Below are 13,906 nucleotides of genomic sequence, written 5' to 3' on the forward strand. Positions count from 1 at the left end.
CCTCAGAGACCAAGGCATTATGATAAAAGCAGTAAATCCTGACCGTGAGAATCTGATACCACCACTAAATATGTTCTCTACCAAAAGTAGCCTCTGGAGAAGTTAGTCAAGTAGTCCTCAAGTGCTCACTTGAGGGCCCTGGATCCTTCCTTGCTACTCTGTCAGGAACTGGAATGCTGGTGGCTGACACTGACAGGCATCACAAACACAGGCTGAACCAGAAGTTGCTCTGCAGCGGGCATTCTTTTCATTTGCGTGTGTATATCCGCGGTCATCAGCCAGAGGAATATCCCACTGTTTCCAAGCTGAGAATAGTGGAGTGGGGAAGTGTGGCATGTGCTGACGAGGCCCAAAGTGAAAGCACACTGGTCAGAAGAGAGACGGAGGAGATACTGAACCAGCGAGGGCAAACCCATGTTTACCCTCCAGTTCTCTCTGACCCACATTCCCAGTTAAAAGCCAATAGGCTTTTCATTTCCTCCTCTCCATTACCACTGGGTAAACACAAACCTAGCAGGAATTTCCTGTTATTTCATACGGAGACAGTTAGCATTCGCTAACATAGCAGATTGCTTGGGTTTCAGCTAATATGACCAGAAATGGCTGCAGTGTTTGCACAGCATTCATTTCACACTGCACAGCTGTATCCTTGAAATGTAGCTTAGTGTAATTCACTGCACATTGTGGCTGTTGGTGGGATGGAGCTGTTACTGCAGCTTGTGTTTAAGCTCTGTGCCTCACATGTGAGAGAGCAGGCTGTCTGTGTAACATGTTGTAAAACTAAACATTGTTCATTTTATGTTTGGTCGTATGTTGGTCTCTTGTGAATCATTTATATTGACAATAACAGCACCGTACCCTTTAGAGGAATCACTGTGATTTGGGACTACGTTTGTAGCGGACATGTTGGTCATGTCCTCGCTGTCACAGTAACAAGCTTCTGGTATCGAACCTGGACCTCTTTATGTTCCCCCCCCATGGATTCAGGGGTCTTCTCCAGGTTCTCCAGCTTCCTCCCACAGTACTGTAGGCGTGAATGATTGATTATCTCTATTTGTCAGTCCTGTGACAGACTGCTGACTGTGTCATCTATAGAATTGGCTTCACCCAATGTAATAAATGCCGAGGATCTTTTAAATATACATTGCAAGTTATCCCTGGTGCTGTGGTCCAAATCCTTAAAGAGAAGAATCAGAACCAGTTCAAAGAGACACATTATGGGCCTGTAAATGTTCCTCATAAAGTTGTATTATTGTTGTGCATATGGTGAAAACCCACTGTGACTTGCTGCTCAGTACTAAACTGAAGTAGAGTCCAGGACCAAAACCTCAGAGCTGCACCTATGCACACTGAATTAGGATGAGTTTAAATTTTTAATCAATCACAGTCAATGTGTCTTTAAAGTTGTTTTTTTCTTTGCAACAAATTAATCATTTACCTAGGTTTCAAAAAAAAATTATTTTGGTGGGGCACCATTGCGGGTCTAGCAGTGTCCAAGGTGACTGGATTAAAGAGAAAGTGTGATCATTTATTTAGTGTAATAATGCCAGGTTAAGCCAGACTGTTCTCCAGCATTGATAGCTCTGTGCAGCTAGGTTAGGATATACCACAGCCCTGATTATCTCCAACAGTTTAACAGAGAAACTGGTCGATCACTGATGTGTAGTAAACACAAGGAGGTGGGAAACATGTAGGATTCATTTGTGGCACAGAACAGAATCTAACTGGTCCAGTTCAAAGGGAACTTTCAGAGCCTCTTTGGATCCCAAATGAAGGATAGAGTGTAAGCATAGCAAAATAAACATGTCAACTGTGGAAGTCGGACACACACCACTTACCACCATTAACAGGAAACATGCTTGGATGATGACAGATTCTTTGCTTACTCAACTGTTGTATTTTGCTTCTTGCTGTTTCTGTGTATTTGCACTGACGCGACAATGGAAACAGAATTGTTGGAAATTTGCACAGCAAAATACAAAACGATTGGAATGTGACATGACAGCACTTGCTGCACTTCACATTTTCAAGACTACAATGTGACTCAAAATAGATCACAACACTAGAAATGTCCTGATTCTGCATAACATTGGCTTAGTTTCCCCTGATTCGATTAACACTTTGAAAACTGACACAAGAAGCAGAAGTTGATTTTCACAGAGGGAACATTTGTTTATACATTGCTGCTTAGATTTTCAATGTTTATTCTGTATTTAAATCTGGTTTCTTCCCTTTATGGAAGTGCAATATTAAAATACAGGTGTAGTCAACATAAAATTGCAGCCACTTTTAGAGTTGAGTTCCGCTGGTTTACTGATCTTCAACCCAGCTCCTGTAACAGAACATGCACAAGTCCATTCTCATTAAACTGAAACGTTTATTCTAGTAAACAGTACAGACCATGTAGAGAGGATCACTGTTCAAAATAATTCTCTCAGCATAAGTGTAAGTGTAGGCAACCTTCCAAATGGTTCCTTGTCAAGTTTACTTTTTCTTCTTCTTCTTCTTCTTCTTCACTTTTAAGGGACAAATATTATAGACATTATCCTATACAGACTGTATACACACTGTATCCATCTTAATAAAGACAGCTCAGATTATTTTATCTTTGTGTGAGGGCGAGGGGAAAAAAATCAAACATGCCTCAGACAAGTAATATTGAAGAGAACGAAAAATGAAATAAAATAAAAAAATGTGGGCAGCTCACTGTTAATCATCAGCATGTCAGTAAAGACACAATTCATCTCCGTTACATCTATATGAATTATCCATAAAACTGACTATAACTAAGGAATTCAGTCATAAAAAGTGATGTCTCAGTTGTCACTATATAAATATGGATTGTTTTAAATAATAATTGTGTGGCTTAAAATACTGAGTGTTGAACATGTGTTACTATTTTGTTTTCCGAAATAGACAAAACCATTCTGTAATGAAAGGGTTTTAGATTGTGCTGCTTTAGTCGGATGAAATTAGCAAGTTGGGTGGTGGAAGGTACATAAATAAACACATTGAAAACATATGCTACATATAAAAATCACCAGACTGCTTTCGCAGTATGCACAACACAATTAAAACAAACATCATCTATTGCACAATGGAGGAGTCGGATGACAAACACAGTATGGATGAGGGTACCGCTATGGAGCTCTCCAGTCTAAGCAGCACACAGCAGACGGGCTGAGGTCAGAGGGACAAAGACAGAAAAACATGAAGGACAGAGGGGGGTCAGAGGTCACACTATGGCTCAGTATCAAGTTTGAAGACTGGATCTGATTGAAAACTGACAAAAACTGCCAAGTAGGAAGAGTTGTCATCAGACATATGATCAGGTCCGTGGATTACTCTTTGATCAAATAGTTCCTGGTTTTATCTGAGGGATTTTACACAACTGGGCCCAACCATCAACCATCACACAAGCTCCAGAAAAACACACCATATCTACTGAAAATGATAGAGTGGTGTTTTCATGTGTCATTAAGGGTTTACTTTCCTGTGGCAGCTGAAACATCTGGCTGATGTGTCATGTGGAGATATTAAATGGACACTCAAAGCCAGTCTTGTTATTTTTGCTGCACAAGGCGTTTGTCACATTGTTGTGAAAAGCTGCTGGCACTTAAATTAACTGAAAAGGACTTTGTTGGCAATGACATGTAAACTACCAGCACATCATGTAATGTAACACTAATGACTTTTTTTAACAAGTTTTAAGTAGGGACCAAAAAAAAAAGGTGGTGAGTTTGAAGAGAGAAAAACCACAAACAGCACAATTCTGTGATTCTGCTTTCTGTGAGATCTGAAAACTGACGATGATATATTAACAGTTGCTCATCTAGTGACATTTCCACAGCCGGGTGGCAGGAGCATGGCAACCGTTTGAAAAAGCTAGGACGCTTTATGACTCAGCAGTAGATGGAAGGCCAACAGAGGTGTTAGCTGTGCACAGCTTAGATGGAGAGGCTCATGTAATACCAGGGTCACTCTTCTACAGGAACAATGTTTGTAACAGCTACAGCAAAGTAAATATCAATGATATGTAAACATGACAAAGAAAATGGCAGGGAGAGGCAATTCGCACTGTGGCAGAATCAGTGGCTGCACATCAACTTCAACAGCATTCAACTCCAATGTGAGTGAATTCACATTATCGATTCCAGCAGAGACATAGTTCCAGACATAATAAGGTGGAAAGAAATTTGTTCAGTATTTCAGTCCTGGTATTGACCTCCTCAATGTGGTGACTGGAGAAGCAGATATAACTTGCCGTACCAGTCAGTGCAAAGCCTTCGTCACAGGCTGCTGTAACCAAATACAGAGGACTGAGTTCACATTCTTACTTCTCCCGAAAGATTCAGCTTTTTACCATTTGACAAAGAGCTAGCCCTGATCCAGGACCATCATATTAGGCATCACATCAAATTTTAACAACATAGACATTTTGGTAAAATATATGTTCATAACATTCGTTATGGGAAAAATATGAAAATATAAACTACTCTTATAATGGGCAAACAATTTAGAAACATGATAAAAACACGTACAACAAATTAGACTGAGGTTTGGGTTAAATGAAACAATATAAATTAAATCATGACACAGGATTTCATCCTGGCAAACAGGAATCTATATAGTGTCTGGACACTATATGAGAGTATACTGATAAAAACAATCTCCTAATTTATATTCACTTCAAAAAAATTCCAAGTTGTTAAGAGAACTTTGTATTTTCAAGATTCTTCCTGTAGCTTCGAGGAATTACTGAATGACTGAAATGTTCAGGTTCTATCAGGAGATATTCAGCATTGTATAATGCTCCTGCTACAGTGGTATCAATAAAGTAATTAAAGACTTTTCTTCCCATGACAACCAAGTTTAACAAAAAAACTCCTCCCTTAAAGTCACGATCGGGACAACTTGTGTGCTCTGAGCAGGATCTGACTGCAGGACATGCACATGGCAAAACACTAAGAGTGGGAGTGATCATGGACACGTAATACAGACACATATATAAAACACAATATGACATGAAACTACAACACAGCAGCTCTGAGTGAAATAGAAAGTCAAACTGTCTCACTCAAACATCAGTCTCCGCTTCAAGTAAAGGGACAGCTCACAGAAAAATAAGGTTAGTGGTTTCCGTCCATGATGGAAGATTAAACTATGATACGTTACAAACTTTTTCACATATTTCCTGTTTCCAGCGTAATGACACCTGTCAGCAACTCAAAGACTTTTCCGAACACTCTTAATAGCTCTAGAGGGACTTTAACGTCAACTCAACAGCAAATGATGTCACAAAACGTAAAGTGTGATGTTCTTTTAAAACAAAAACATGTCGACAGAATAATAAGAAATAAAACCTGTGTTAAAAACCATAGCTCTCTATGAAGAAAACATCATCGAATGTAGAAAAAATAATTCCCTCGTGTTGCCTTTCATCTGTTGGATGTGGTGTATGTCACAGCAGGATTAGAGTAGAGGCATAGTTAGCTATGTTGGTCTATATACATGACAGCAGGGGAGAGAATACCCGATGTCATCAAATAAAAGTCTCCACAGAACTATCTCACACTCCATGAAAAAGAAAATATATCTGTACATTTCTTACGGTCACTCATTTGAACCGTTACTTCAACCTGCCAGGTACCAGTAACATTAGAGGGATTCTGTGTAATGGATGTATCAGGTTTTTTTTCTCCCATAACGTCACAAAAGGAAAATGTGAACATATCCCTCTAATGTTGGTTAATAATGTTATCAATGACTATATCTGACCTGGAAGAAAGAAGCAGACGGTGTGGACCAGGGGCCAGATTCTCTCTAATGACCCCTGCTGTGGGATAGAAATAAAAGGAAACTCAACATTCTGAGACATATGCTTCGATGTACCCAGAGACAGATGAGAAGATGATTATCAATTTCAGTTTGCCTGATTTAGCATGTAGTGGAGTGAAAAGAAGTCAACTAATAAAACTCATCTGAGTCTGGATCAGTGAGTGTTTCCTGAGGGAAAAACAGGGAGCGCAAACTGAACTGAGGTGAAAATTCTTGATCCTGAGGAGTGAAAATCCAGATTCAGTCTTCTCCATATGCCTCAATATTCACATATACTTTTGCAACATATCATTCTATAGCACTTCATACCGGAAAAACAACCCAATGCTGAATACTAAGTAACACAATCTTTACATCAGAATCAGTGATATGTCCACGTCACACATACACAGCAGGAAATAAATCCTCTGAACCATGGCAGTAAGAATTGTGCTGTGATTTTTCTTCACTGCTGCTTGTTAGAATGGAAGCAGTAGTATTGTTAGCAAATTTGCTTCCTTTTTCCACCCGTGAGAGAAGGTGGAGAAGAAAAACAACAGGCTGAAATGCAAACTGCCAATGTGATGTGTCAGGTATGCTTTGCTTATCTGCTCAGTCCAGTGAGTGGACCCAACACTGTCCGGCCACCATGGTGCTTATACACAGTACCTGCTCCTCCTTCTCTCCTTCAGTATTCTGTCTCTTCATGTCAGCAGGAGTTTTGCAGTGATGACTTCTCGGGCCCACACTTTCTTTCCTTTTTTTTTTCCTTTTACGTGGGTCAGTGGCAAGACTTGCCCGGAGGGTCTTTCTGCATCTTTCTGGTCCTCATTCATTGAGTCATTGAGTATGGGAGGATGTAAGTAGTGGAGGTGAAGGTGTCAGTTATGTAGATGTCAGTCATGTTGCCTGTTTGTTATCCTGTCTACGCACTGTCTGTCTACGTGTGGCGGGTCATGCGTTGGACATCTCGGCCTTGCTGAGGGCGATGGCCAGCTCCAGGTCTTCCTGCTCCTGCTGTCTGAGCCTCTTCAGCCGCTCACGCTCTGCTCGCTCACTCTCCCTCTTAGCCCATTCCAACTGCTGAGCCTCATTCCCAAACTAGAGAGGAAGAGAGTAAGAGAGGATTTTATCAGGAGCTATGTGTAAAAAAAAAAAAAAAAAAAATGCCATTACAAGCTTCCTTTTTGTGGAATATGTTGCAGAGCTGTGCTATTAGCATGCGGCCAGGAAGAAAAGACATTGTGTGTTAAGGACAGAGGATGTCGCACCTTGTTAAGCTCTATTAGACAAATTGTAATTTGTGAATATTGGCTAAACAAATACAATTGAACTCATTGATTGATGATTGGCATTAGCAGTAAAGAAAAGTCAAAGAAATGTCAATTTAAAAACCTTGAAAATGTTCTTCTAAGTAAACATTTGGATGCAAGTCTAAAAATAAAGAAATACAATGAGAAATGTTTATCTCAGTTTTTGATATCATTATTTATAGTAACCTTAAAGTGAGTTCAAAAAGGAGTACTGGGCAGCAGGGAAGTGAGATGCAATGTTTGCTTCACTCATGTAACAAACTGAGCTTTTCAATTCAGTTACTGATCATTTCTGACTGATCTCTTGGCAAAATGTACAACTAAAAAACGGACAAAAGACATTTCAACATTTAGTTGAAATACCTTTTAAGTCATACCATATGGACACTGTTGCCCATCTGTCATTTAATGTGAATTAATAAACATCTTACCTTAACTTTTTCAGGTCCTGTCAGAGAGATTGATGACAGAACAGAGGGATTATAAATCACAAACCCCTTAACTAAGTGGATCAGTGATCAGTCATCACAGCATATACATACAAGCATACATACAAGCATACATACAAGCATACACACAAGCATACACACACACACACAAGCATACACACACACACACACACACACACACACACACACACACACACACACACACACATATATCTATCAGGGACAACACAGACTGCTGCTGTCCACTGTCCGTCATCACACAGCTAACAGCTTCAAATAAGGGAGGTGATTAACAATTAACTAATACAGCAAGAGTTGCTCACTGTTACTAAATTATACTCAGACTGAATATTCAGATTTTGAAGCTGATTATGAAGCTTATCATTATGTTTGTCTATGGTTTCTCTCATTTACCAATTCTGTTTAGGCGTTGTTTTACCCAGATGACTTACAGGTAACCTGGGAAATCAGCTACTGTATCATTTCCCTCATTGTACTTTCTGTGGTTGCCAAGGTGAAACAGTTCATTGCGAACTCAACAGCAGCACAAGAGTGGGCAGAGGCTGCCTTGCCACTGCCATGACCTCAGCGGCACATCTGCCACGGTGTTTACTTTAAAAACAGCGGAAGTGGTAGTGGAATCCGTTTAGTGTCTTGAAAGCTCCTTTACTTTCAGGTGCTTTGGTAGACCAGCTGAGAAGAACAAATAAGAGTGATTTAATAAGAGTATTTAATTGAATTATTTAATAGGGACACTAAATATTTTACAGGCTTGTTTTCCTAGCCAAAGGTAGTATGCAAATATTTTACTTAGATGCTACATAAACTGCATGAAAGGGATTTCCAATTAACTTTGATAAATAATGGTGTTATCTCTAAGCAATCAGTTAGTATCTGAGCTCCCGCAAGAAGCAGATGGTGAAGTAGAGGTATCCGGTATAAGAATAAGGACAAGCTGAAGGATGAGAGAGGTGACAAACATTACATTCAAATGATAAAACAAAGACAAGCATTACAGAAACAGACAGCAAACCATTTCTACCAGCATGCACACGTGCACACACACACACACATGCACAGCAAGGTAATGCAGGGGTGGCAGACTCCAGAGCTGTGAGTTGAGAAGTGATATTGCTGTGTTTCGTTTTATATCTGACTCGTAGCTGAACTGAGTCAAACATTATTCCCTGAATAGTAAACAGTGATTATTTATCTAGAAAGTGTTTAACTCCCTAACTAAAACACAGTGACACAAAGAGAAAGTCACACTATTATCTAAGGAATTATTGTGAGTTTCTGTACTTATCTGCTTATGGCTTTCATTATGGTTTTCATTCACAGTTTTGTGCACTCTACATTACATTACATATTATTTGACGCTTTTATCCAAAGCAACTCACAAGACTCTCCAAGTCTCTACATTCTACTGTGAGCATTATTCAAACACACTTCTGATATTGGCCCTCAGCCCCTGTTAAAGTCCACGGAAACCATGAAAAGGCAGAGATATTCTTCCTGTCAAAACAAGCACAACAACCACAAAATGGGCTGACACCCTTTCCTGCACTAGAGGAAGATGACGGTCACAAGGCAGCTCTGCAAACTGCACAACTGTTGTGTCAGTCCAGTTTACCTCTCATTATCAAATTAGATCTCTCTGCTTGTTTTCTAGAAATTAAGTTGTATCCTGCACAATGACAAATAATGCCTCTTTAACTCGCTTTGGCTGCTCTTCAGATATGATCTGTCATTGTTTGTGCAGCAGTGAGGGGCAGGGTTCCTGCAGTACACGGATAGCTTAGCTTAGCATTAATACTTAAGGCAGAACCAATACACATAGTGTTTTGGTTCTGTATCAGTTTTAATCCTAAATTTAATACTAACACGCCTGAATATGTGACCACTCACTCACAATGGGCATGTAATCTAATTGATGGAAATCCATCATAGTGACAGACATTTAACAAGACATTTATAGATGTCACCATGAGGTCTGGGACATTTTATAGACTACTATATAATCTTAAAATTATTGTTAGTTGCAACCCTGATCTGAATGATGATCTTTAATTAATGGCCTTATTCAAACCTGGTATTAAAAAGCACTCTGACCACACCATGACTGGATCTTACTAAAGATCATCAACCAAGAAAAGCATGACTAAAATATACATCACCTGTTAATACCAGGTGGAAATGTTGTCATTTCAACATTCAACTTAAAAACATGTTGGTGCATTACCTTGTCTTTCGACTGAGATACATTTCATACAGTTACACTACCTCTGCTACATCCTCTGTCTCATCAGCCCTCATCAGTCTTTAGTAGAGAATCACTTAAATCTAATGTCCATTGTGGTGTCTGTGCAGAGCTTTGTGGCCCTGTCTAAACACTGATAGTGAAACAACATCACTAATCTCAATTTACAGAGCTGAAGCCTGCAAAACCAGAGGTAGAGTCTTTAGGGGCTTTACTTGCTGAGGATGGAGCAAAAGGGTCTTTGCCACTGAATGGGTCTCCCAGGCCCTTTTTACTCTGAAATGGATCGATGGCGTCGCTGCCGAACGGCTGGAAGGGGTCACACGGTTTGGAAGGGTCGCCTGTGCCAGACATGCTCACTGGTGTGCTCTTACCTGAAGACAAAAAAAAAGGAAATATCATCACAGAGACACTTTTAAAATTATCGACAAGGCTCTCTGTTTGTTTCACCCGATGAAAGCTTTCTAGAACAAACAACCTGCTCATAGCACTGACGTCACCTTATCATGTGACAGAAATTTGACAGCTGACTGGAATGTAAACTAAACTTTGAATAGTAAAAATTTACAAAGATCAGGAGAGGTCGGGACATAAATGCCTTCTGGGAAGAACAGGAATATTTTGCTTTGTGATGATGGAGATATGCTGAGAGAAGCAAAGACAAAAAAAAGCACATATCACAGGATTTAAATATCTACAGAGAAGGATGTAAACAGGGTGATTGTGTTCACTGTTAGCTGAGAAGCAATATGACTTCACATGGCAGCTCCCACCAGTAACTCTCACCTTAGTGAACTTAGTGAGGTTTTATGTTGATAACACACAATCAGATGTTAGCGGGCATGAAATTTGATGCTTCTCACAATTCTGCCCACGCCCTGCTTCATCTCCCCTGTCACCTCAAAGTTACCTCACAGCTTCTGAAAGCCACACAAGTTTCATCTCCACACATGTACACACAAAATAAATCCACAGTGAGCCTTTCTTTTAACAATCTCAAATAGCTGGTGTAGGAAAAAACACACAGCAAAAGAAAGCATCCAATGGACCAAAGCCAATTTTTATAGACCATATTTGTTTTTTGAGCAGACAAAAAGCCCCACAGCTACATGTAAAAACAAAGAAAACTAAAAATACAGCATGACAATCTCATTAATATAAGACAAATCCAGGTAATAGCAATACTTATATTTAATATATAAATAGTCTCCTTGTTTTATCAAACAGAATAGCAGCAAACCAGTTTACAGAAAGAACACTGCTACACTATCTCTTTATATTAAACAGTAAATTATATATAAAATGTAATTATTTATTACTGACCCACAGGGGTTTTGTACATAAGCAAAAATGTAAATCAGCAGTTATCGTAGTAGTGACAGTTACGGTTCCTAACAAGGAGTTGAAGCTGGGCCTTGCAAAGGACCGTGGGAACATTGAGTGCACACCGAGTTGTTGTGAAGGTGTTATACCACACGACCAGTCAAGCCGTTGTCATAATACGTATATAGTTTTATTAGCCAGGGAACCCAGTTGATCGCTGTCAACAGTTCACTTCACACTCAACACTGAGCAAAACTGCATGCATGGCAATGCCTCTTAGTGGGGCGCATGCACGCACACACAAACACACACAAACCGAAACCACAACCATGAGCCCCACCCTGTTTTAAAATAATCCTCTGGTATCTAATTTTAATGTCTACAAGAGGACGGAACATTCAGTAATCTACAGAAAACAGCACAGATACATGTCCTCAATTATTTGAGGCATTTACTGGAGGCTGCAGTCTTGACCCATTCACAACTCATTCTAATATATGAATTTGAAGACAACGGCTAGTAACAGTGCTGTCATTTGCCACTGCTATAGCCTGCAGCCTGACCTACTCTGAACTACTTATCCTCATAAACACGCAAACACATGTATGCACGCAAGCATGCACACACACAGACATATACACACACACAAAAGAGAGAGGAAGCAAGTTAGGGTGTGTCTGCAAACCACAAATCATCACTATTCAAACATCACCTTCCCGTGTGCCTTCACACAGAGTAGTTTGTGAACAATGTCAAAATGTGAAGCTTAGTCCTGTGAGTCGCAGGAGTTAACCGTTAAAAAGAGCCTGACTAAGATTGTATAGACTGGCATCACAGCTGTAACAGACTTCTCTTAAGTACCCATCAACAACGACTGAGTCTGCAAGCGTGTCTTAAATCCAACAATTTTCTAATATATTTTAAGGATCTATTAATTGTTTCTGTATCATAAATAATGGGACAGAAGAGAGGAACTTAGAGCCAAACACATGAACTTCTTTCTTCTTTCCTGCTGCAACACCCTGACACTATCCTGCAGAATTCCTTGATTAAAAGTCCAGTGTCTCTTGTAAACTGATCGAGTTTCTGTGGGTCCCACCTGTATGCTGTATTCACAGTTTCATGTGATGCAGCAGCTCATTGAAACAGGACACAGACATACGGCGGACTTTTACCCTTTAACAGCCAAACACTGATCAGCTGTTCCTCTGATGTGAGAAGGTGTAACCTAGCGCAACAGAGGTCTGTCTGCGTAGTCATGTTGGTTTGCGACATAATAGTAAACACAAGAAACTCCCCTGGAGATTTAAATGCACAGTAACAGGGATGAAGATCCAACACTTTTTCAAATATCTGACAAAAAAACATGGCTAACATTATAGGTTACTTTTTTTTTTTATCAGTTATTAAGATTAACAACATGCCTGCATGAAGTTTGATGAGCTCAATGCTAACAATAACATTTAAAACTTTTTCCAATGAGGCTGGTTGGACATTAACTTGGCCATTTTTACAATGAATGCATTCCGTGTATGTTGTTGTGTTATTATTACAAATGCATGAATGTAAAAGCAGGGTTTTACTGTTGTCTCTTAAGGTTTCATATGCAAAAATCTTAATTTGTATTGCAACTAGCAAATGTAGCTAGATAGAAAATAATAGTGGAGTAAAAAGTACAATATTTGCCTCTGAACTCTTATGGAGTAGATGTATGAAGAAGTTGCAACACACATGAGGTTGCAACACACTGAGTTAATGTACTCAGTTACATTCCATCGTTGTTTACCCCACACCAGTACAAATAAACAACAACAACAATAATAACCAGAATGATAATTGTAAAATGCTAATTTATTGGTCTATATAATTTGATTTCAGTTGTTCTAGTCTGCAAATCTGTACATAGTCTCGTATAGGGGTGACTGAAGTTTATCCACCTTTATAATGGCGGGCAAGAGAGAGCTGCCTGAAAATTATAGCTTACCCACCTTTTTTTCCCACTACAGCCCTGGTTACCTGGTAACCTGGTAGCCTACAACTGGGAATATTTGAATGATATACCAAATATGCACAAGAACAATTGACCAAATTAATTTAATAGTTATTTCTTGAAACAGATTGTCTGTAGTTCATTTTGAAACCTGAACAATGCTTTTAGACAAATTTATACATAAATGCTGGTCGTTTCAAAGGGTTAACTTCTTTTTCTTGCCACTGTAGATGACTTTGATTATCTTACTTCAATCTTGGAAATGAAACACTGCTATTATCATTCCTAAAAATCTGCAGATGCACGGTTACAATAAACTGCTGTTGTGGGACAATAGAAATCAGCTACACCCTCATCACAATCAAGTCTAACAAACTCAAGAACTTTTCTCTTCTCAGAACAAACACCAAGCCATGAGATCGAAGGAACAGCCTGCATAGCTCAGAGATAAGGGTGTGTCAAGGCACAGTTGAAGAAGTAATTACAATAACCAATGGAGAAGGCTACAAAAACCTCTATGTTGCATTGAAGGTTCCCAAGAGAACATTGACCTAAAACTGAAGAAGTGTGGAATAACCAGGAATCTGGGTAGTAGTATTATATACATGCTTCGATTAGTCTACTCTACTAGGGCGGCTGTGACTGAGGGGGTAGAGCAGTTGTCTAATCCTAACCCTCCAACCAGACGGTCGGCTGCTCAAATCCCAGCCCATGCTGAAGTGTCCTTGGGCAAGATGCTGGACCCCGAATGGCC

The 13,906-nt window shown here is 39.6% G+C and overlaps 1 protein-coding gene across 18 annotated transcripts in view; it reads right to left on the minus strand.

The window, feature by feature from the left end:
* Nucleotides 1-2,357: 2,357 nt before the first annotated feature.
* eps15l1a (epidermal growth factor receptor pathway substrate 15-like 1a) overlaps nt 2,358-13,906 on the minus strand; it is a 34,402-nt gene continuing 22,853 nt past the window's right edge. For 17 of the 18 annotated variants that reach the window (XM_069522607.1, XM_069522609.1, XM_069522602.1 and 14 more), the window contains 3 exons: nt 10,055-10,213; nt 7,562-7,578; nt 2,358-6,918 (listed from right to left, as the gene is read on the minus strand). In XM_069522607.1, coding sequence (XP_069378708.1) covers nt 6,772-6,918; nt 7,562-7,578; nt 10,055-10,213 — 323 coding nt within the window. In that variant the 3' untranslated portion in view covers nt 2,358-6,771. The remainder of the gene's footprint in view (nt 6,919-7,561; nt 7,579-10,054; nt 10,214-13,906) is intronic. The other variant, XM_069522613.1, reaches the window with a different exon arrangement.

Source organism: Paralichthys olivaceus, chromosome 3, assembly GCF_024713975.1.
Source record: "Paralichthys olivaceus isolate ysfri-2021 chromosome 3, ASM2471397v2, whole genome shotgun sequence".
NCBI classification, from domain to species: domain Eukaryota; kingdom Metazoa; phylum Chordata; class Actinopteri; order Pleuronectiformes; family Paralichthyidae; genus Paralichthys; species Paralichthys olivaceus.